We start from the raw sequence: 24906 nt of genomic DNA, 5'->3' as shown, positions 1-24906 counted from the left end.
GACCCCCAAGCCCGAACAGGAGGCAGCGCAGTGGCCCTAAGTGGCCACACAGGGAAAGTGTTAGTTGTGGTCACTGAGTCAGGAAGGAGTCTGGTCAATGAGCATCCCTTCTGCCTTCTGCACCCGCAGTGCTGCAGGGTGTGGACAACTCGCTTGTGGGCCTGCACAACCAGAGCTTTGCCCGAGTCATGGAGCAGCGCCTCGCCCAGCTGTTCATGATGTCCCAGCAACAAGGCCGGCGGTTTAAACGGGCCACCACCCTGGGAAGCTACACGGTGCAGGTAGGTGTGTGCAGTGCCCCTGTGGGGGACACTTTCTTATGTGTACGGGGGAGCATCCTGGCTGTCACTGGTATCAACCCAGCCCTGAGGTTTTGGAGGGTGAAGGTCATTTCCAACTGCCAGTATAATCAATAAGAAAGGAAGTTTCCAAACAGATTCCGCACACATGCAGACATTTATAAAACTAAAAGTTCTGCTGTCTGTATTTAGTCAATTAAAACACAGAGCCTTCCAAGCTTGGAGTGAACATGTGACCACCTAGCGATTTAGAGAGGGGCCTGGGGCAAGCACTCGTGTTGCTCAGCCCATGTCCTCTCAGCTTTTCTAAGCATGCCAGCTGAAGTTCCAGCACCCGCCCCCGAATCTGTCCTGCAGGGCTGCTCTTGGAATACTGGGAGCAACTTTGCCCAAGTTCTACTCCCTGCTCTGGTTTCTCTTCAGATCGCATAAATCTTTCACCTTTTACCAAGTTCTACTCCCTAGAAAGGTGTAGGAATTAACCAGTGGTTGGGGGTCAAATACCTCTGCTCCCTCTCCTCTCCTCTAGGGAAATTCTGAAATGTATCTTCAAGATCATTTCCAGACTTTCCCACAAAAGTAAGTTCCAGTCACCCAGTGCAGTAAATAGCTTAATAGACTCTTCTCACCTTGTATTACCCTCTTACCTTCCTCTCTGTTCCTCGCTCCGCTCAAACTACAAGTACTTAGCTCTTTTCTGGGTTTACTTCTGAGGGAGTCCACTCAAGGCAGTCCATAGTAGCCAGGCCCACCGAAGCAGTCCTAAGCCTCCCCTAGATACCTTGCCCAGGTCTAGCAAGAGTGGGAGTCTTGCATATTCTAACCAACCCACATATTTTGAATACCACTAACTTCACCAGTGAGAACTCACCTCTCATCATTATGCTAATTACCAAAGTACTCAGTCGCTACCCCTGGAGAGTGGGCTTTCTCATTGGACAGTCTAGCAGGCTGCCCCTCATGTGAACTTCTAACTGGTAATTGAGCATGTCTAGCACACATGCAATCTGTCAAACAACCCATTTTCTCTCCCTGCGTGAGTCAGCATCACGCCCCTGGCAGCGACTGTAGGTCCCCTTATTCACAGTTGTGAATTTGGCCCTTGTCTTACGGATGTTGCTTTGCTTCTGAAAGTCTCTGTGGTGCCTGAAAACCCCATCACAAGGTAAGGGGACAGTTAATTTTATATGCCGGGTTTATAATTTCTCCTTTGTGCATTCCAAGCAAGCCCTCTAATTCACACTTCTCCAAAAGACAGAAAGGAAGCCACTGGTGCTCAGATTACAGGGATTTGCACCTCTGAAGGGGAGGAGAGGCTCCTCCTACAATTCTGATGTTTCTTGTAACCCTAAGCAACCTAACACATTCTGCATGTCTAAATGGGCCCAGAGATGTGTTTCCTCTCATTTTTTCCCTCAGTGCTTGGTTCACTTGTCCCTGTGGTTGACTGGAGAGTCAGAGTGAAGCAAAGTGGTTTATTTTTATAAATCCCCACTTTACAGAGACTTTAGATGGCCTCTGGCATCGCTTTTGGAAAAGGCATGCTAAGAAGAATTCGCTATTAAATTCAAAATTAAGTGGAGCCAGTAGATACCTGAGTGATGATTCACCCCTTCCTGGTTTTACTAACACTCTCCTGCCTCTATTCCCACCACAGTAAGGGAAAACATGCCGAACCTTCCCTGCTGAAATTCAGTCTACATCACTTCTACTTCCCTTTCACCCAAAAGCTATTTTTCTGGACTCAGATAATTTTAAAAGATGAATTTCCTTCACGAATATGAGTGAGATGTCAAGAATTTAATATTTCTCTAGTTGATCTGATAGGAAAATTGAGTTCCAAGAAGACATCATCTGACCTGTGAACATTCAGATTTTTGACTGCATCTGTAATCAACGTAATGCAAGTTTTAGACACCATTGAGATGCCATTGTTGCCTAGCAATGATAAATAAAATGACATTATCCAGTGTGGGTAGTGATGAATACTTTGCTTTCAGACAAAGCAACCAATGTGAACTTCTTGGAAGGAAAATGAGTAATTTAGACAAGAACTTTCAGATAGTTACAAATTCCTCTTGAGGAGATAGGGGTAAACACAAAAGACAAAGGGTAAGGACAGTGTTTTCCAGAGTGTATCCAGAAAATGAGTCTTTAAGCTTCCTGGCTTGGGCAAGGTCATACCCTGTAAGTGTTCCTTAAAGATTCCCAAAGCTCATTTCACAAAGCATAACCAACTTCTAAGACAAACTCAAAGGAAAGAACCTCCTTAATTTTGTTCACCATGGTGGTTTCCAAATTTAAATGTCAACAAGGCCCCTGTTTTTAGTGATATCTATGCTACATTGTTTAATTATGAACATTCTCAAGCTCACAGAAAAACTGAAAAGAAATTATACAGCAAACACTAATATACTCACCATCTAGCTACTACAATTAATATACTATGTTTCTACTTTATAGAAATATCTATATTTGATAACATGTATCACTCTTCTACACTTCTGCATATCTTCCATAGCATATTTCCATATACTTTGAAATCATAGATGGATTTTGAAGTTCTAGTACTTTATACATATGGAATGCTTAGTATATACTCATAATATATATGCTTAAGACTCAGTACTATAGTGTTCTTGAGGTTCATCCATGTTGTGTTATCTAGAAGTTTATTCATTTTTATTGCTGAGTAAACTAAGAATATTCTCTTATGTGACTATAATGCTGTTTTTTGGTTTTGGTTTTTTTGTTTGTTTTTGTGGTACTGGCAAAAAAAAAAAACCAAACCCCCCCCCCAAAAAAAAAAAACCAACCAACAAACAAACAAACAAAACAAAACAAAACAAACCCAGGAATGCTTTACCACAGAGTTATATCTCTATTGTTTTGTTTTGTTTTGTGTGACAGGGCCTTGCTCAGTTGCTTGGGTTGGCCTCAGATTTGTAATCCTACTGCTTCAGCCTACTGAGTACCTGGGTTAGAGACCTGTGCTACTGTGCCCAGCTTTCTCTTCTTGTGCTGATAGACACATGGGCTAGTTCTAAATTGTAGCTATTAAACAAGATGACTATACACATTTTTCTGCATAGATCATTTTGGGGCCATGTGCTTTTACCTCGCTTAGGTATATAGGAGTAGAATTGCTGGGTCATAGGTTGGCATATTTTAGCTCTATATGAAACTACCAGATCTTGGGCATGGTGGCATATGTCTCTAATCCCAGCACTGGGGAGCATGAGGCAGGAGGATCATTGAGAGTTTGAGGACAGCCTGGGCTACAAAGTGAGTTCAAGGCCAGCCTGAACTGCATAGTGAGATCCTGTCTCAAAAAGACCAGAAAAAACAAAACAAAACAAAACAAAACCCACCACAAAAACAAACAAACAAAAAAAGAAACTACCAGATCTTTTCCCATTGTGGTTATACTATCTTACACTCCACCAACCAGATAATAGGATTCCATTTGCTTCACATATTTATCAACAAACACATGGTATTGTCAGTCCTTCTTATTTTAGTCCACCACTGGTAGGTGGACAGTGGTGTCACCTAATTTAATTTGAATATCCCCGTTGAGCATATTTTATGAGCTTACTGGGTATTCAGATACTTTATTTATTAAGGTTTTGATCTGATCTACTGCCCATTTTTATTGTGTTCTACTAATATCTCCTTTTCAGTGGTTAGATATAGCATGCATTCAACAGAATGTAAAAAATATGTGGTTTCAAGTACACTAATGAATAGGAACCACAACTAACCCAAAGGGCAAGAACATTACCCTCTCCTTAGCCCCAGGAGCTTGTCATGTGCCTTCTTTCCTAATACTTCCTTCCTTCCCGTCAGAGTTGAGCATGATTCTAAATTTTGTATTAAATTGCTCCTGTATTTCCTATATAGGTTTTACCATCCATATACATATTTTTATATAATATGTCATGTAGCTTTGCCAGTTTTGAATTTTATATTCTGTGATTCATTTCTGTTGTCCAACGTCAGGCTTTTGCATTGATCCACACTGATGCAAAATAGTCACAGTTCACTCATTTTCACTACTGTACAGTATTTCATCCTGTGGCCACGCCATTACTCACTTATCTGGACTACTTTTAATGACTTTTAAATTTTCAGATTTTTTTTGCTATTATGAACAAAATTGCTATCAACATTTTAAAATGTCTTTTAATAGCCTATGAAGCTAAAAATCTGTACTATACACTGTACTTTGGAAAATACTACACTATACTATAATGTTTATCAGTTGTTAATGTTAAGAACAAAAAGTTGGTGCCTTACATGCTCCTTATAATAAAGGAACAGTTAAGTTTACCAGGCATGCATATAGTAGAACACTATATAGGCATTGAATATTTAAGTTTTTACATTTATGTTTATCCATTATTAATTATAGGAGTGAAAAACTAGAAGCAGTGTTTAATAATAATGCACTTGTTAAATAAGTTTGTGAAGTAGGTACTTGAAGACCACGCAGAAATAAGTATTTATGCTTTCAAAATGCTTGAGGCCATTTAAAGATGCAAGCACAGTTAGCAAGGTATAATATTTTATAGACAGCAGGAAAAATAATTTTGTAAAATTACAAAGGAAAGGTTTCTGTGGCAAAAAACAGACACGACGAGGGAATACTCCACAGAATAGTAGTAATTAGTGGTGGTAAAAGCATTCTAGGTTATTTCTATTTTATTTCATTTACTTATTTCATTTCATTTCATTTTCTGTACTTCAAATCTTCCCATATATGTATAACTTTTATAATAAAGAAAAGTAGAAATACAGTAGTATTTTAGAAGACAAACTTAGAGTTTCCAAGTACTGCATTTATCAGTGACCTTTTGAATTGCAGATGTATAGGTTAATTTTCTTTTCTCCTTTCTGCCAACTGCAGACATTTGAAATTAAAAATCTTGTTTGAAAATAACCTAGCGTGCCCTGAATTAATGTGGAAGCCTATTTTCAAATGAGGCCAGAGCTCTGTGGGGCCTGAGAAGCATCCTATTCCATGTTTTTGCCTCCAACTTCAAACTGTGCTTTCCAGATGTTCATATTTTTCAAAATCTTTTCCCCCACTTCATCTCCCACTCCAGCGATAGCAGGCTTCAGGTGATTGACTGAAGGGAGGGCAGTTAAGGTTGATGTCTGTCTTATAAGGTGTGGGTCCACTTAACCACAGCCCACTTTAGCAGGGGCGGAGAATCTGCTGATCTCCCAGGGCTGCTGGGTCAGTATCAGATGCACTGTCAACACACAGCCTTTCTTTTTCTAAAAGATGGTAAAGATGCAGCGTGTGCCAGGACCAAAGGACCCAGCGGAGCTGACGTACTACACCCTGTACAACGGGAAGCCATTGCTGGGGACTGCGGCGGCCAAGATCCTGAGCACCATTGACTCCCAAAGGATGGCCTTGACCCTGCACCACGTTGTCCTTCTACAAGCTGACCGTAAGGGGACAGTCTTTATTCTGGATTTTTAAAGCCATTAAAGGTTTCCTTAGAGTCTGAGTCTCCCGACTCATGTTAATGGTGTCAGAGTTAAACGTTTTTCTACTCTGGAAGATTCTTAAATCGATCAGCTATGTTTTCAGTGTTGTATGGAGCAGTGCGTTGTGGGTAAGCAGTGTGGTCTGTAATATCCAAATTACCTAATGATGTCACTCTGCCCCCAAAGTGACACCGCTCTTACCCTGTCCCTGTAATCTAGAAACTAGCTACGAAAGATTGCTACAGCTGAGATGACGTTTGTATGCCTGGGAAATGAAAGATAATTTGATTCAATAGACTTTTATAGAGTCCCATATGAACTATACCTGGTGCTAGGGGACACACAGATGCAACTGAGACCTGGCTCCTGCCTTTAAGGGGCCAGGAGTTAATGCAGCTAGAAAAAAAGATACTGCATGAAAGGCCTGGCCTAGGCAGTGTGACCCAGGGACCAGCAGAGGGAGCTTTGCTTTGAAGGGCCATCCGGAATGAAGGTACAAAGGACAGTAGCCTCTGTGAGTACCCTCCCCGAGACAGCTACTGTGCTACTTGCTTCGCCTAGATTTTCTCACCTTCTACTCTCATAAGAGCAGTGTTTATTTAGCTCTGAATTGCAAGGAAGGATACTGAGTCTCAGAAGAATGAAATAACCTGCTCAGCACCACAGAACTGGTACTTGGGTAGCCAGGATATCATCTGGGTGTGTCTGACTTCAGAGCTGTGCTCTTAGCTGTGTTCCAGCAGACGGAGAAGAGAGGGTGTGTTCCAGCACAACAGCCCGAGCAAAAGAATGGAGAGAAGAAACACCAGGTGCACATGGAACACAAGGCGTTTGCACGGCCAGGATGAGCAAACAGGTGGAGGAATTGATGGAATTAGGAAAGTGTGCTGATCAGGAGACTCGGTCCTTGAATGGCAGGAGGATGAGATGGTGTATAATTTGAGAATGATCAAAAGCAGGGTTCATGTTTAAATTTTTTAAAAACAGTATGACACTCCCCTCCCTTCAAACACAACCCACCGTTCTTGCCACTTTTCTCAAGCAGTTCTGCAAGTCCTCTTTCATAAATGTCTCTAGCTCTGTAGTCACGGCTGCCTCAGTGTCCTAAATTGCTTCAAAATGTTTACCTTGTATGGTCATTTTGACTTTTGGGAAGAGTCACTTGGTGCCAGATCCAGTGACGAAAGCAGATGAGGACACACAGTTGCGATTTCATGAGTCCACCTTTCTGTTCAGTGGTACTCAGCACATCTGAAAGACACTCACGAGAAAGGACTTTGAGAACACTTCAGAAAGTGACAAAAACAGCGGGATAAGTGTGCTCAAAGTGAGGGAGAGTATTTTGAGGGAGATTGACTAACAATATGTCTTTTATTGTAATAACTTTAAAAATTCAGACACACTGTCTTTTTTGACCAGCCCATATTTTGGGAGTGTGGGGAGCTACTAAAGATGTCTGAGTAGAGCAGTATCATTGGAAGTGTAGGGAGGTTAATTGTGTCCAGGATGGGAGAGGACAGGAAGTGGCAGACCCAGTGGGGAAGCTGTGGGGTGTCCCGGGCACTGGGGACCTAAACAAAGGCGGTAAAGAAAGTGAGGGAGGGAAGGGTGTGAAGGTGTGAGATTGTGTGTGGCAACATCCCGAGCAAGGAAGGCCAGGGAAGCTGTCCTCTCCTGCGTTTCCTAGCTGACGTCCATGCTGCTCAAGAAGCAGTGGGTTGGCATGCACACCTGGCTCACGGTTTTCCTCGCTTCCTCCTCACTTGCCTTCATCAGGCAAACTTTTGCTTCGAGCGTGACTGTTCTGACCACATGTTATCGTCCTTGCCAGCACCTTTGCCTAGGAGTGATGCTGGCCACTCTCCACAGGCTAGTTTCTTTTGTTTTGTTTTGTTTTTTTCTGGTTCCGGAACAGGCTAGTTTCTAAAATGACATTTTTAACTGAGATTCTCACCCTCTGCCTTTCTCCCCTGGCTTCCTCTCAGGCTCTGTCTTCATCTCTGTCAACTACTCACTTCCTCTCTTTTGCTGCAGCCTCTCTCAGTGGATTCCCCAGGGTCCACTTCTCTCTTTTCCTCCCTCTCCCTCTCTCTATCCCTCTCTCTCATCCTAGAGGACAGGAGTGAAAACCACTTGAGGTGCCAGGAGAGAGGCGAAGGCCCTGGAGGCAGAGGCTCAGAGAAGCGGATGGATTCAGAATATTTGGGTGAACAGAGCTGAGGACAAGAAAATAGATTCTGTATGTGGCAGGAGCAGGAGTGGGGTAGGCGGAGGATCCGAGGGTGACTTCTAGGTATTGGCTTGAGCGCAGTTTGTGGTGCCATCTCTTGAGATACAGAAGATGCAGGACAAAGAGATTTCCTGAGGCTGGGATGTGAACGTGGGAGATGGAACTGAGAGTCTGGTTTTTGCCACATTACCCTTGAGATGCCCACGAGACACCCCTGGAGCTCAGGAGAGGTGGATGTGGGAGTCATCGATGCATAGATGACACTGAGAGATGAGGGGTGGATGAGGGTAACTAGGAGGGGAGTCTGGCTAGAGAGAAAAGGGTGGCAGTGGGGCCTCATTCACCTGCAAAAGAATGAAAGACAGCAGAGCATACTGAGAAGAAGCAGCAAGAGATGAGGGGAAAGCCAGGAACAAGTGGGGCTCAGAATTCAAGGAAGAAAGAGACTCTTGCAGAAAGGAGTGAACCGCTGGGGAGAGGTGAGGCTCAGGCTGCTTGGGAACCTGTAGGATTGGGAAGGTGGCGGCTGGCTGCGACCTTCGTGGTTGTTTCCAGGGTGAGTCTGGCTGTGAAGAGGACCTCCGTTGGGAAGTAGTGACATTCATCTCAAAAAATGCTACTTAAAGGAAGCGGTGGAGTAGCATTTTGGTGAAAGATACTCACTCTTGTTCATTCCTTTAACAAATACGCATTAGGCATCTACTGGCCTAGGTACTGGAGAGACAGCAATGAGTAAAACTGACAAAGAAGCCCCTGCCCTGGTGGACCTAACATTCCTGGCAGGGCGGATTCAGGAGATGAAATAAGCAATGAATTAGATGCAGTGAATTATAATTAGATGAGTGCCTTGGGGGAAGCGGGCAGGGAAGGGCTGGGGAATATTGAGGATGCAGTGGTTACAGTTTTAGATGTTTGGGAGAGGTGTCAAGACCAGGATCAGTGGGGAAGTGAACGGCTGAGGGGAGTGGGGAAGGAAATGGTCCCCCTGGATACTTGCAGATTCCCAGCAGAAGAGAGTTTGAGACCCAGCAAGAGGGTGACTGTGTGGATGGAGTGATGTGACGTCACAGGTACAGATGAGGGCCATGGTCGCTGAGCCTCGTGGGTGGCTCCGAGGGGGACAAAAGCCACCAGAGGGTTTGGGCAGGAGAAGGACGTGGACCAGACACCTGCCAGCTGCTAGGCCCTGTGCACACTCTCCCTGGCATCCACGTCCACCAGCTGTGGACTCTAATGTTTGAGACGTAATAGGTGCTGGCCTCAAAAAGGAGCTGGAAACACTCTCAAGCAGGTTCCTCCTCCTTTCAACGCCCGCTCCACAGGAGGATACTTCATTCTGCACTTGGACCATTCAGACCTTTGACTTCTTTCCTTCTGACGAATGCTCCTGTGTCCATGTGTAAAACTCACTCTTCTGTTCATGTGTGAAAACTCAGAAATGATGTAAAGCTTTGTTCTAGAGAAATGACTTTTCAGTATAAGTGTCCAACCTCCCCAGGGTGGGGTTCAGTTTGATCCACTGTGACTTGGGATGACATTAGCACCGACACTGGACCTGACACAGAATAGGTGCTCAGAGCATGTTGTCTTCGTTTCCTTTCTGTCCTCTGCTCACACTCTTGCAATTTAAACAGCCAGTCATTCCTCTTCACCTCTATACATGACTTTGTACTTTTAGATCAGGAGCCAATCGAATGTATTGGGTGTGTATGACTTCAGTTGACCTAACTTTAATGTTGCTTTGACCATTAAATGACTTTGTTAATGTACCAACATAAATCTGTTCTTACCTTTTCAATAGAAGTGAAGGGATTTTACATACTGAACCTAGAAAAAAACACATCCACCAAAACAATGAAACTGAGGAAAAGGCAGAGCACATGCATACTTCATTCTGGCTAATAAGAACAATCATACTTATGTATTTACCTGGCATATAATGGAGACTCTGTACATTTTTATCCATCAAGATAGGATAGTCTGGCCAAAGAGCCATACTGACAGTTTTCACAGAAGCTCTAAGCTTTGAAAAACGTTAATGGCACAAGCACAAGACTCACATATAAATTCTGAATTACTAAAAGCAGTAGCAGTTAAGTGGGTAATGTCAACAGAAGCACGTCATCTGGTGGGCTGTTTTCAGAAGTTAATAATTTTTTTTTGTACCAGGAATTGAAAGAAGTTAATAATGTTTTTAATCACTGGTTGATAAAAGCTGTGGGAATAGACATTTTTTGTACTAATAATATTCTGATCCCAAAGGCAGCCAGATGACAGGCAGATCTTGGCTAACAAGGGACCAGTTGAAGTCAGGAGGTGGCTGAAGGCAGAGAGGAGGCTGCTGGACCCTCAGACACTCTCTCTCCATATGGTACCTAACAGTAGGGTCTTCACATTCCAAAGTCCTTAGCTTTGGGAGTTCACTTTTATTGTTTCGGAGGATGCTTTTGTTTGTGGTACAGTATGTACACTTTCTTCAAGTCTGTTTAAATGAGGATGGAATAGATTTGTCTTATGTACATTAATAAATTCATTTGGTGGTCAAAGTGTTATTTAAGTTAGGTCAGCTGAAGTCATTCAAACCCAGTGCATTCAATGGCACGTGGTCTAAAAGTACAAAGTCATGTGCAGAGGTGTTCCATCACAACTCAGCAGGATTGGGAAGACCAAGTTTGGCTAACCAGACTCTAAAAAGAATGATCCCTAAACCGGATTTTGAGGATACTAATTTAAATATGGACTAGAATAACCACACAGATGGGATTTTTAACTTGTTGATTGTCCTGTTAGAATATTTCTGTGGGGAGCCAAATTGCAACAGGGATAGTGGTAGTTCATGTATGTCTTCAATTTTTAATTGAACACCTATTATGTGCAAGACCCTATTACAAACCATTACAGAGTCTTCATATCACCAGTGAGGAAAAGTGATATGGATCCATCTTCCTCCTCTTAATACTAATGGAGGATATTTTTATTGAGCCCCATACGGGAGCCCACACTAAAACATTACAAAATGATACTCCCATTTTACAGAGGAAGAAGCTGAGACTCAGAGAGCTCAAGTCACTTCCCCAAGGTCACATGCTGTTGAGACACTGGCTTTCTGACCTTAAATCCTCTTAACCTCTGCTGCCTCCCACCTATCTCAAAACTTGGGGGTGGGTTGGGGACATTTATGTCTGATGCTCCTTGTCACATGCTTCCTGCTGGCTCCTTCCCACAGCTGTGGTGAAGAACCCACCCAACAATCTGTGGATCATTGCCGCAGTCCTGGCGCCCATTGCCGTGGTCACGGTCATTATCATCATCATCACTGCCGTGCTCTGCAGGAAGAACAAGAACGACTTCAAGCCGGACACCATGATAAATCTGCCTCAGAGAGCAAAGGTATGCGGGGAGGCAGGGAGGGAGCAACTGTGGCCTGCAGGCCTTTCCTGCTGGGCTTTGGAACCATCATAGGAGCCTTCAGAAACACTGATTCGAGTCCTCCTTGGGAGGAGACCCTCTGTTTCCTGCTCAGAACATGATAACTAATGCTTATCTGATGCCCACTCTTTGCCACATATGCTCACAGGCCATTGACCTGTAGCAGCCCTCTAATCCTCACAATGACCTTTTGAGGAAGGACCATTACATTATAGATGGAGAAACTGAGGCACAGAAAACTAGGTCCCACAGAGAACTGAAAGGACTTTACAGATGACTTAATTGGATTTCCTCCCTGTACACATGGAAAGTAACTCCTTCAAGGTCATATGGTTTGTAAGTGGCAGAAATAATGGTAGAGCCAGATCTGTTATGGTTAAAATGTTTGTGTCCCCACATCCATATGCTGAAATTCTAACTCCCCGGGTGATGGTGTTAGGAGGTAGGTCTTTGAGAGATAATTAGTTGATGAGGATGGGGCCCCAGGATTGAGGTTAGTGGCCTTGGTAAAGAAGCCCTGGGTAGCTGTCTTGCTTCCCCCACTGTGTGATGATGTAAGGAGCGGGCAGTTTGCAGCCTCGCAGAGGGCCTTGTCTTCTTGCATTCCTGTCGCTGGACACAATACCCAACATCTGAACTGAAAGGAGGAGAGGTCTATTTTGGCTCACAGTTCCAGTCCATGGTTGACCGACGCCAAAGCAGAAACAGGATGGCAGGGGACAGTGGCAGACAAAGAGTTGCTCATGACATGGTGGCCAGGGAAAAGAGAGAAAGGAGATGCCTGGGAAGGAGATATACCCTTCCAGGTCCCACCCCCAGTGACCTGCCTCATCCAACCAGACCCCACCTCATCCAACCAGACCCCACCTCATCCAACCAGACCCCACCTCATCCAACCAGACCCCACCTCCTAACAGCACATTCAGCTGTGAACTCTTGGGTGGCCTAACCCAGTGATGGATATATTGCCCCTGAGATCCAACCATTTTCCAAAAGTCTCACCTCGGAACACATGAGACGCTGGTGGGGGAACATCCTAGATCTAAACCACAACAGGCCCTCACCAGAGCCCAACCACACTGGCATCTTGATGTTGGATTTCCAGACTCCAGAACTGTGCGAAGTAAATGTCTGTTGTTTATAAGCCTACCAGTCTATGGTATTTTGTTGTGGCAGCCCAGCCTGGTTATGATACAGTCTGAGCCTCTAATGCAAGCTGCCTTTGGGCATATTGGCTCCCAGATGTTCTCCTAACTGAAGTGACCTTTCTCCAGTGGCTGCCATGATGGAAAACTACAGGCCCAGAGCAGGATAGCTGCCGAAAGACAGACCCATGGCTCCCCTGCATCCTGGTTTGAGCTCCATTCTCCCCTGTTGCCTGCACATCTCCACCCCATCCACCTCTAGTGACTGACAGGCAGCGGACTGAGGAAACTCTGAAGGCTAATTTTCCAGTCACGTAGCCACCTCTGTGATATTCCCCCAGAGGAATATCCTGACTGTAATACTCGGTGTTTAAATAATGCCTTACAATTTGCTAAGCTCTTCTAAATCTGTCACCTCGTTTGTTCCTCACGGCAGCCCTGTGAGGTAGGTCACAGTCAGGGCAGGTTTTATTATCCTCACTTAGCTACCAAGAAACCAAAGAGAGAAATGTTAGGATTTGTCCAGAGTCACACAACTAACAGAGGCCCACACCTGAATCACTGAGCTCTTTCCTCATTGTATACCCACCTGAACCCTGGGATTTGGGAGGAAGGTTCCTCTCCAAGCTCTGAGCCTCTGACCTTCATCTACCTATGTAGAAATGAGGCAACAAATTACTGTCACACTTCATACCCATGGGATATGAGATTGTCCTTACTGGGATGTCACACATCCCTCCATTCTTCTGCGCCATCACACCTCATATGAGCAAAAGAAATCAAAGGATTGTTATTATTTACAAAACCCATGCACCTGTTGGGAAGCCGCAGCTTGATTAGACATTCTGTCCACTGAAAAGCCAAATCCCAAAGAATGCTCTTCTGCTTCTGTAGATGCAAAGGCACCTGCCTCACAGACACAGCAGGATGCTGTTGGGAAGGGTACCCTGGGACTTGCCAAGCAGTAAAAAATGAAACCATTCCAAGAAGGAACAGCTAGTTTAGCTTGGTGACAACATGCGCTTTTCAGACATCACAAGTAATTATCAGAACCTAGTTGCATCTGAGTCCAGGAATGAGAGCATGGCATGCTGAGGTTGGATGTGGCATCTCTGTTATAGATTAAACTAAAGTCTTATTCATCTGCCAAGATGAGTTGGGCAACACAAGATTTCAGCATACCTTGGGGCTTGAGCTGGAATAGATGAAATGTTTGTGGTTTCCTTAGCTCCCTTTGTATGCCTACCCCATGCACTGTGCTTCTTGAGATAGCTGACTGATGTTATAAATCAAGCAAATCAGTGTCCTGAGAACTGATTTCCATCACTTGTGTGCAGGGGCTGCTGGTTGTCTTCCCATTCAATTAGGCTGGGTGAGGCACTTTGATATCCAAAACCCTTTTGTCACAGGAAGCCAGCGAAGTAGTAGTACTGGCTATGTCTTGCTGCAGTCCTGCTTTTGCAAGCCAGGGACACTGCAGTGTCTGAGAGAAAGCCGACTGCATCACCTCTCACAACTGTGTGTGTGATCGGAACTCAATAACAGAATGAAAAAGTTAGCCTTTGCCACCAATCCACAGAGTGGGTGGATGGCCCCAGGGATATTACTGCATTGTTAGAATGCAGGCTACAGTGCCAGAGGAAGTGCTCGGGACCCTCCTCAGACTCAGTAATAAACCTAACATGCTAAGCAGAGAAGCTGGCTGTGGCTGTCCTGGGAGCTGAGGCCAGGGTGTGGATCCTGCACTTGTCTTCAGAGACCAGGTACATAGATGACCCATTACCATTGTCAGCTGGGCTGCTGCTGGTGGAATGCCGAAGATGATGAATGCAATGGGCCAAGCGTCTTGGCTTTTGTTACGTCCTTTCTTTGTAGTTCGCTTCACTTTACTCTTTTTAAAGAGCCTTTGCCCTCTAGTTTTTCCCTTTATGTAATTAAAGAGAACACGATTCCTTGGCTTCCTTAGGAGAAAGTAGTCAGAGCCATAGTGAGATGTAGGACAGTTTGCTTGGCATGAGCATCTGCTTGGGACAGGATATTCACCCCGCTAAGAACAGCTACCTGCTTCCTGTTCCTCACATACAAGCTATGTGACATCAGGAAAGTTACTTAACCTCTTTGTGCTTCAGTTTTCCCATCTATGATGCAGGAGTGGTAGCAGTATTAATGGATAGCTTCTTCTAAGGATTAAGTGAGTAAATATATGTAAGTTGCCAGGTGCTATGCCTGGTATACAGTAAACATTACGTGAGAATTGGCTTTTAGTGTTAGGTGTGTTTTCTTCTTATAAGGCATTATATAGTATGTCTACCTTTGAAATTATTGGAGATTATTTTAATTTGATACTTTTGTAAAAACTCATCAGAGTAACTGCATGTAGTCCCTAGTGTGTGCTCCATGGACATTTAATTTATCTTAGGTAATTTTCAAGTTGAAGGTTGAAAGGACATTACCATGGGAACCAAGAAGGTAAGGAATTAGTTTTCAGTATTTCATCTTTTAGCTGTGTGATTTTGAACAAATCACTGAACCTCTTCAGCTTTTTTATTCTTGAAAATAAAGATGGTGATGTGTGCCTTGCTTACCTCTTGGGTCTGTTGTGAGGATGAAATGAGGTGTCAGGACGTTGCATGCTGTCACCACCAAACATACACAGTGATTGTTATGATCAGCCTGATAACAACGGCCACCTCTTCTGACATCCTTTGATGTTTTCTTTCCGTATCCCATCGTTCCCCCCATCACCTGAAGTATCCAGTGGGTAACTTCAACCCAGTGTGAAGGGGGAGTCAAATCTAGAGAGAATGGGGAAGAGAAGGGAGATAGGACTAGGGCCAGCTTGTACCTGTCACTAGGTTCTTGGGAAGCGTTGGCTGTTGGAGACTTTCAGACCAGCCAGGAGTCTCAGCACAGGAACCAGGCCTGGTATAGTATGAAATGCCCAACCAACCAAGATGGCGACCACACAGGAAAGGCGGGGCCATGGGATGAATCCTCAAGCAGTGGCTAGGTGTCCTGGCACTGGGTCATGTTGTACTAGGTTCAAATACTGGCTCCGTATAGAACAATTGTGTGATCCCAGGTAAGTCCCTTAACTCCTCTCAACCTCAATTTCTTCATCTGTAAAATGGAGACTCACAATAATACCTGTGTTTTTGAGCTATAGTGAGGATACAGTGACCTAATTTATTAATATCTCTACAATCGTGCCAGTAATGTTGAATGAGGCTGAAACTGAGCTACTTGAAGGCGAGGGACCACTTATCACCCATCTTTATATCTACAGCATCAGCACAAGCCAGTACTGTTGGAACAAAACTGAGTAGGATAATAGGGGCTTGGAGGTGAGGCAGAAAAGGGACCAACCGGAGATGAGGCTGGGAGGATAGGTTTAGCCGAAACATGAAGGACCTTGGATGCCTTGCCAGAGATCCTGGGTGCCATGTAACACTTTCAATGAAGGATATAAGACCAGATGTGTTTTGAAGGAGATAACCTTGGAGGATTCTCCAGTGTGGGTCTGGAAAGGAGTTGAATAGAAGCAATAAGACCGAGGCAGTAGACAGTGAACTGCACTGAGAGAAAAAAGAAGCTTCTAGAATATTCCAAAAATTGAATCTAATTGGTAAACAATTGGTTGTGAGAGGAACAGTATAATTCAGTGTTCTAGGGACATCACCAAGTCATCAAAGGCTCTGTACTGTTTCATGTAACACCAAGGAAGGGGAGGGAGAAGAAGCGACACTGTCTTCCCCTAGCAAACGGCTTCAGAAATTCAGCCCCAGGTCAGAGTGTATGCCTCAGAGAACAGGTGGTTGTCACACTTCCCAAAGTGAGTCTCCCAGGGAATTAGGAGGAACCATTCATGACAATGCTACAGGCAACCTCAAGTAAAGAAGCTTTGCTGGATTTAGCAAGAAGACTCTATCTGCTTTGGGACACCACAGGTTTGACAGCTTGGGCTGCAGCAGGAGACTGCGGGTTGTTAAGTCTGGCTGGAGAATCCCTGCTTGATTCTTAGCCAACTCGGTGCTGAAGGAGGATCTTCTGATCTTATCAAGTTCTGGTAGACTCTGGATGGTAGAGGTTGAATTTCATCTTCAGATTTTCTTGGAGAAAATCACCGATGTCCACTTCACCTGGACTGTGATTTAATAGGAAGGTAAATAGTCATAACTAATACTAATTGAGTACCTGCTATATGACAGACACTTAGCTGAATGCTGACCTTGAATGCCTTAATCTTCAGCATCACCTTGAGTGGGGTCAAATATTCCTTTCACACACAGAAGCATTTTGTCCTGTTCAGATTGTTATTATCTCCATTTTACGGATGAAGAAACTGATGTCAGAGGGTGCAGTCACTTATCAGAGGTCACACAGCTATTAAGTGGTCGAGTCAGGGTTTGAAGCCAGGCAATCCTCTTTTAGACCTGCTGCTTTTTACCGCCCCACTTCCTGCCTCAAATCTGCATTGTACTGCTTTGGGCTGTGAAGCAGAATAGAGACACTCCCAGGGATTGTTTAAACATGCTTCTTGGTCCTTCACTACCGCACTATTAGATGTCTGTTGGATTTTGCTCACAGCTGCCTTGTTCACTTGGGATTTCAGACACTGTGCAATAAAAGCTTTGCTAATTCCCCAGGAATGAATTATAGGAGAGTCGGCCTGTTTAAGAGAGAAGTCTGGATGAAAGACCGGGTCCTTTAATTCTGTGTCGCTATCAATGATTGTGTTGCTTTCACTTGTGCTAACACATGTCCCTCTTTTCCTATTTGCCATCCACTTTAATACTCAAAGGTGGTGGAGGAAAAGCAGATAAGAGTATCTTAATTTCTCAGATGAGAAAATTGATGTTCATAATTCAAGTGATTTGGCAAAGTCACACAAATGCCATTACACATAAAGCTATCTGTAAGTAGAATTCAGGAGCAACCAAATATTTCTAGACAGGGAATGATACAGGGACTGTTATGTCTTAATTAATGTATCAACTAGCAGTTGCTTCTAATTAGCAGTCCATGAAAGAACTGATTTCCACACACTTATTTGTACCATGTTTGCACCCTTCCTTTTTCTGAGCAAGTCTTAATCTATAGAGATTCACTTCCTGAGTGGAACTGACGCAGGTTCTGATTTTGCAGGACAGAATAACGATGCGGATTTGAGTTCGCTCTTGCTCGTCAGAAAGCTGTCTGCTCCTGTCTCATGTGTCTTGTTTCCTGTCTTCCCTTAGAACCATCACTGGAGACATTTCTCTAGAAAGATAACTGTGAATCTGTTTCGTCTTTGCAGCCCGTACAAGGCTTTGACTATGCCAAGCAGCACCTGGGCCAGCAAGGGGCAGACGAGGAAGTCATCCCTGTGACTCAGGAGACCGTGGTCCTCCCGCTGCCAGTTAGAGATGCTCCTCAGGAGAGGGATGTTGCTCAGGATGGGAGCACCATCAAGACGGCCAAGTCCACCGAAACCAGAAAGAGGTAGGCAGGGGCCAACTTCTGCTTTTCCCCATCAGCAAGAGAAATCATCCATAGTAGGAGCAACTGTGACCCTTAGAAAGTCCCCTTCATGCTCACTTTGAATACTACAAAGAAGACTAAGAGAGATGAGGAGAGCCACAACCCCTGCTCTCTCTGGGCTACCCTTCGTGAGGCTTTGTGTCACTGATCAGCCACTACCGTGGAAATGTAGCTTCTCTATTTATGCTAGTAAACTTGGCTCCAATGTCACACTTATGGTTTTACCGGCACCGTTATTTTTTATTTTAAAGAGAAAAACAAACAATAACAAAATAACAACCACTTGTGGTTTTAATGTCTGCTAAAAGTAGTGCCTTTCCTTCAGGATACTTGGAATTTATCTGGCGGCTTCTCAATAGAGTTTCTGATTCCCATCGAAACCATTTGTTGAGTTTTTACCATGAACAGAGCACTTTGATGGGCATCAAGAGGACTGTAAAAATGTGGGAGATTAATTGCTGACCCAAGGATCTCATGATGGAGGAGACAGAGAGATAAATAATGGAATACCAAGTGTGAGTGCCTGTGTGGGGTCTGAGTGCTGCAATAAAGAGAGGAGGGGAACTTAATGCTGCCCTGGGGGACATTCTGGGGCAGTTGTTTTAGCCAAGCCTTGAAGGGTGGGGAGGTCTGAATAGGAAGGAAGAGATAAAGGATCCATCCGAAAGAGTAGGGAAAGAAGAGGACGGTGAGTGTTCCCAGGGTTTAGAGTTCATAGTGGTTGGGATATAGTGAGGGATAAAACGAGAAGATGAAGTAAAATTGTAGATCATCTTGACCACCAGGCTAAAGAGACCTTTACTCTCTAGGCAATGAGACGCTATTGACAGTTCTTTTAGGGAATAATGACATCCAGCTTATATTTCAAAAGAACTACTCTGACAGCAATGTGGATGATCAATGGGAGAATTTAGGTTAGAGACTCATTACAAGCACTTCTCAATAGTCTTATAAAGAGGTCATGAGCCCCATGGGAGGTTCTCTGTTGGCTGGCAAGACCAATATCCATTGCTTACCCGCTGCTGTCTTGCCTGAGGCCACTGTGGAGATTGGAAAAGCCACATCTTTTGTATGTTATTCCTTTCTTGCCTCCCTTTATCTAGCAGATATGTATTACTGTACTTGTTTGCCGTTTGCCAGACACTGGCGATATTTCACTGAACCAGAGTTTATAATCTGGTGGGGAGAAACAGATAATAAATAATGAAGTAGATAAGGCCTATTTATTTCTAGGTCAAGTGGTAAAGACTACAAAGAAGGAAATAAAGCCACAGTAATGGGGCATAGGGATGGAGGGGGGCCATAGTGCTGTTTTAGACTGGCTGACTCGCTGTCAGGGGTGGCCCATGTCACTGAGACCTCTTTCCATCTGGTTTCTCATCCTCCAGGAGGCTAGCCCTGGCTTTCTCCCAAGGTGATTCCAAGGGCAACAAGAAAAATTAGCCTCCAAGTACAAGCATTTCCCAACTTTCCGCTTGTGTCCTGCTGTGTCATGTGGTCAAATTCAGAGAAAGTGTGGTAGAAAACTTCCCCCAAAGCTTGACTACAGATGTATGAACAATTTAGGACCACTCGCGGGGAAGAGCCGGAGCAAAGTAGAGTTGAGATGCACAGAGAAACAACAGATGATTGATCTGAGTTGGCGTGTAAATAGTTATCTACAGCAATTATTCTCATTATGACCTTCGTCAGGTACAATAAAGGCGTATTGACAACTTATTTATTACCTCTTTGGAAGACACTGAAAAGAAACAGAATTATTAGAATTAGGATATTAACACAGCACTTCCAGGAAGAATAAAAATTCTTTTCCACCTATTTGAGTTGAGTAAATTGTGTAAAGATTAATTTTTTTAAAACTGTATTAGAACAAGCATTTCTTCTTGGATTAGCAAGGAGCTGCCTCTTGCTAATTGAGTTCAGTTATGTACTACCAATTTTATTAAGAAGTATTAGCTTGTGAAACAACAGATAAATCAAACGTCTATACTGCTGCATGGTTTCTACATTTGATTCATTGTTATTTCCTCATGAAAATGTAATCTTACTAGGGACCAGCTGAATCATTGACCAGACTGTGTTAGAAACCTCATCCATGTTCAGGTGAGCTGCTCAGGGATGTCTCATATCATTAGGGAAGACCCTAAATGCAGCCTATCATGAATCATGTTTCTGGTTTCCCCGTCTTTCTGTACCAGTTTCCTGATTCAACCTAGATATGGACCATAGGACCCCTGTGCAAGATGGGTCTGTTAGATGACCCAAAATGTTTTGTAAATGAAAATCAGAAAACCTATTATTTGATCGTTATTAACATGCTCCAATTTTTAAAAAGATTTTAAAATGGAAATCTGAAGATTCAGTCATTCCCAGGCAGTCTGATGGGTGTTATAGATCCTTTTCCTCCAGTCTAAGGTCTTGGGGGTGCTATTGCGTTCATCTGTCAATGAAGCTGATGGGACAGGATGAAGAATCAATCTCATAAGGACAGTCATTTGCAAAGGATACTTAGTGATAGGCGATAATTGTTCAGTAGTTGATTCATCCCCACCCCAAGACTCTCCTTCAGGCTCCCTGTTTACTGCTGGTCTCACAATGGGGGACCATTGAGTTCAGTCTCACGGGTGATGTGTTTTTGCTTTCAAAAATATTTTGCTGTCCTGTGAGTATACACACACAGTCTCAGTCTCTGGTTTGGATTAGGAGTTTGGAGTTGATGGTTCCATGTAAAGAGAACTCTACAAGCTAATGCAAAGAACAGGGTTGGGTTTTCGCTATAGAAATTTGCTCATTAACACCTTTCCTTGAGTTAGAAGAACAGTCAGAAAATTGTTTCTGGGTCAAATGAGGGGAAAGGTCTTAAAATGCTACAAAATAGTTGAATAATTTGCAAGTTACAAAAAGCGTTTCTCTTTCCTTTAAATGAAAGCCTTTTACTCCAATAAAGTGCCTGGAAGGGAAGGTCCTGTTAATCGTGAGATTCTAAAAACAACCCGGCAGTGTATGTCTTCTCCATGTATGTGTATTTATACACCCCACATTCAGTAATCAAACAGCTGGTGGGTAAATAAATTATACATATTCATTAATTAATGCCCAATCCTTATTTTCCCAGACTACTAGTTTCATAGGATATTTTAAAAGTTTTATGGTAAAAGAGATATATGGTCACATAAATTATAAAATGCTGGATTTAATGAGACAAAATGAACCTATGACAGAATCAGTCAGAGCCTTTGATATCTAATGTGCTTTAGGAATCTCTAAAGAATGAATAGAGTAAACATTTCCCAGACTTTGACTGTGTGTGGAAGTTGGGCTCTCGTGCTCCATGGAACGCTCTGGCGTATGCTGCTTTGTTCTGGGACATCCCAACTTCCCCACTGCTGGTGGGTTTCAGGTCCTAATGTGTGCAGAACTGAGAGCTCCAGGCTCCCAGAGGAGAGGGAAGGGGCAGGGTGGTGCATCTGCAAGGACACACAGCTTCCACCTCACAAGCTGCTTACCTCCCCCGATGAGGCATTGATTCCTGTCAGTTTTCCACTGGGATGCAGGGAGGTGCTCAGTGCCCTTTTCTGCTAAATGTGGACAATTGACACTAACCAAGAAGCCACGAGGTATCTGTCCTGCGGCCTCCCGCAGAGGCAGGTGGTTCTTGCACTCGGTCCACCTCCAGGCTGGTGTGAGCTGAGGCCCGTGAGAGTAGGAATCTCCGGGGGGCTCTGGAGAGCTCGCTTTCCCACAGAGTTGCAGAAGGTGAGAGTCTGGGCCTGAGTGAAGGGGAGAAAGCCCTGTGGCTTGCCCTCATCTGGGGTCCCTGTTGGGAACTGCAAAGGAGAGTAATCTGGGGTGTGGATGGAGGGGGATCCCTGGCTCTAATCCCACTGCCCAGTCCTGCTGTGGACAGCACACTTCGCCTCTACAAGCTCCACATTCCTCCCTTACTGACTGAGACTGACCATCCCCAAGTCAGAGGCGCACCATACTGACTCACAACCAGTTTGGAGGGCACCCAGCACACAGTAGGGGCTCCTGATGGAGCTCTTAGCACGGTGTGGGTCAGTGTCTGTAGGCCTGGATGCCTGGTGCAAAGGGGCATGCAAAGGGTATTTCCAAAACTTTAGGACGTAAAAGGAACAAGTAGCTCAAATTGGCTGTTTCACAATGTAAGTCATTTCTAGTTACCACAGTTAAAGAAATGTGTGTGTGTGTATGTGTGTGTATTATGTGTGATTGACAGAGTGAAGGCCCCATAGTGGGTGACTTAATGTTTAGTAGACAAGGTCTATGCCATGAAGACAATAGTCAAACAGAACCGTGGCTTTACATGTCTGAAGAGGCCCTTGTGATTCAAGCACTCAGCATCCAGCGTGCCATGTGTGGAAAGGAGGGCTTGCTGCACAAACACTGTTGCTCCGTTTCCATGGTCACTGGCTGTTAATGAATCTGAGAGGGGCCTTTGGGCTGCGCTCAGTAAACTTGTCGGCAGAGCCAGCAGAGCCCGGTAAAGTCACTTCAGAACCGTCAGCTGCCTCACCCATGCCATGGCGTGGGTGGGTTTGCCTTTCTTCTTTTCATACATCATTTCTTCTTTGCCAGTAGAACTGAAACGAAAAGCTACGGGCATAAACTGTGCAAGTAAAATAACCTTGAGAGGTGGCTGTTCTAGTTGAAACTTACCGTCTTCCCTGTTGCTATGGTTACTCCAGCAGGTCGCCCAGTGAGACTGGCTCTGTCATCAGCAACGAATCAGGGAAGCCCAGCTCAGGGAGACGCTCACCCCAGAACGTAATGGCACAGCAGAAAGTGACAAAGGAGGAGGCAAGGAAGAGAAATGGTGAGAAGCCTGCCCGCCAAGCACCACCCAGTCCCCCCTGTGGGTGCTTGCACACACAAGCATCCACTTACACACTCAGCGTGATCTAACCCCAGCCCTTCTTTCTATTCTGCTCACAAGGGCCAGAGCCTCTTGGATGATTGCTTTAACCCTTTCTCTGAATAGTTCTGTCGCACCTCCTCTTCTCCTGTTCTTAAGGAATTGTTCAGTTCCTTGGAAAAACCATTGTAAAGCAAAGTGATGTTTGCTTAGAGATTTGTCTCATCCTTGAATGGATGGATGCGATTTCTGGCACCAGGTCTGCTCCGCCAGCTGGTCTTGGAAATGCTGGCCATTCTGAAGATTTCTTCCTCGTTCTTACCCTGATGTCTCCGACGAGTTTCAAGGGTTCAGTCTGTCCTAGAGAGCCTAGATACGGCCAATCTAACTGCCCCCAGAAAAAAAAACAATAGACAGATTTGTCAATAAAAAAATTGGCCTTATGCTTCACTCTCCTGGGAAATTTAACTGTTTCATCTCTGTCATACGCAGATCATTTTCCTCCCTCATATGTGTTAGTGTTTGGGGTTTATGTCTATGTTTTTTGAGCTCCCTTACTGCGTAGGGCACCATCGATGGACTGCATCTGTTGAACATCGTTGTGTTTTCTTGCTGTCTGCCCGATCCCACCTTGGTTCTGATCCTCATCCCTTCATGGTCCTTCTGCATGTGAGGCTGGCTTGCTGGAGCCCAGAATTCAAGGACTCAGCACTGCTGATTTCACATCAGGGAAAATTCCTTCTGAATTCCAGAGAATTGTAGCTGGAGCCCTACAGAAATGCCAGGTGAACAGCTATACACCCTGGTGCTCTACTTAGCAGAGCTTCCCTTTCAAAGGGGTTTGATGAAGTGCAATGCAGGGCTTTCTCTTGAAGCTAGTGCCAGAGGAGTCTTTTGTTTTCAAATGTCACTTGCCTATTTCTTTTTTTTTTTTTGTCCAAAAGAGATACAAAATGTAGAAAGAAAGAAAGAAATAGATTTGCATTCTGCAGAGAGGATACAGTCCTTGTCCTTATTTCTAGCTATTACATAAAGCACTTGTTAAATTCTCATGCCTATTTGATTCTTAAATTTTTCTTCCCCTGAATTCTGTGTGCCCTGGAAGACAGAAGCTGCTTTCCGCATCAGAATTAGATATGACCTGTGGGATTTTCCTGGAACATCTGCCCTACCTGGAACTACCATAAATCCTGCTGTCAGTTGTCTGTCAGGGAAGCACATAAGGAATATTCCAGAGTCAGAGAAGCTCTAAGCTGAGGAAGAGGGACTTGGGCTTAGCAGCTTTCTTCTTTCTCCCCAGGGCAAGATCCTAAGAGACATAGTAGAGAGAGCAAGATGACAGCACAGACAATAGACACTGAAGCCATTCAGGAAGGTTTTTTTAAAACTAGGTACAGTCATCTTCCGTGTTCAAGGGCTCTGCAATGTTACATTCAACCAGTGGTGGACTGAAAAGAGTGGGAAGAATTGTGTCTGTCCTGAGCATGTGTAGACCTTTTTTTGCTTGTCCTTATTTCCCAAGCAATAACAACGGTTCGTGTAATATTACTATTGTTTTAAGTGTTACGAGTTGTCTGGAGATGATTGAAAGTATATGTGGGGATGTGTGCAGGTTACTTGTAAATACTGTGCCATTTATATAACTTGAACAGCCACAGATTTTGGTATCTGTGGGCATCTTGCGGCCAATTTCCTGTGGATACTGAGGCACAACTATACTGTGTGGGCCAGGGCCAGCGCCAGCTCACCAAGACGGTGCTCATCCACCCTCTCATTCTGCCTCCTCCACACCGCCTTCCTCCTTTCCTCCCTTCTTCCTTTCCTTTCTACACTTTCTGGAAGCTTATAATGTCAAAAGCCACTTGCTCCTCCAGATGCCTCCTCACTCTCCCACCTCAGATCTTG

At 44.3% G+C, this 24906-nt stretch overlaps 1 protein-coding gene across 2 annotated transcripts in view; it reads left to right on the top strand.

Moving 5' to 3' along the window:
- Kiaa1549l (KIAA1549-like ortholog) overlaps positions 1-24906 on the top strand; it is a 122026-nt gene that overhangs the window by 25464 nt on the left and 71656 nt on the right. Inside the window, exons 8-12 of one of the 2 annotated variants that reach the window (XM_013514326.1) lie at positions 130-281; positions 5590-5761; positions 11258-11421; positions 17902-18086; positions 22838-22962. In XM_013514326.1, coding sequence (XP_013369780.1) covers positions 130-281; positions 5590-5761; positions 11258-11421; positions 17902-18086; positions 22838-22962 — 798 coding nt within the window. Of the gene's footprint in view, positions 1-129; positions 282-5589; positions 5762-11257; positions 11422-17901; positions 18087-22834; positions 22963-24906 lie in introns of both variants that reach the window. The other variant, XM_013514325.1, reaches the window with a different exon arrangement.

This window comes from Chinchilla lanigera, unplaced genomic scaffold (genome assembly GCF_000276665.1).
Source record: "Chinchilla lanigera isolate Chin_1 unplaced genomic scaffold, ChiLan1.0 scaffold00021, whole genome shotgun sequence".
NCBI lineage: Eukaryota > Metazoa > Chordata > Mammalia > Rodentia > Chinchillidae > Chinchilla > Chinchilla lanigera.
This window is presented reverse-complemented; position numbering and strand designations above follow the sequence as displayed.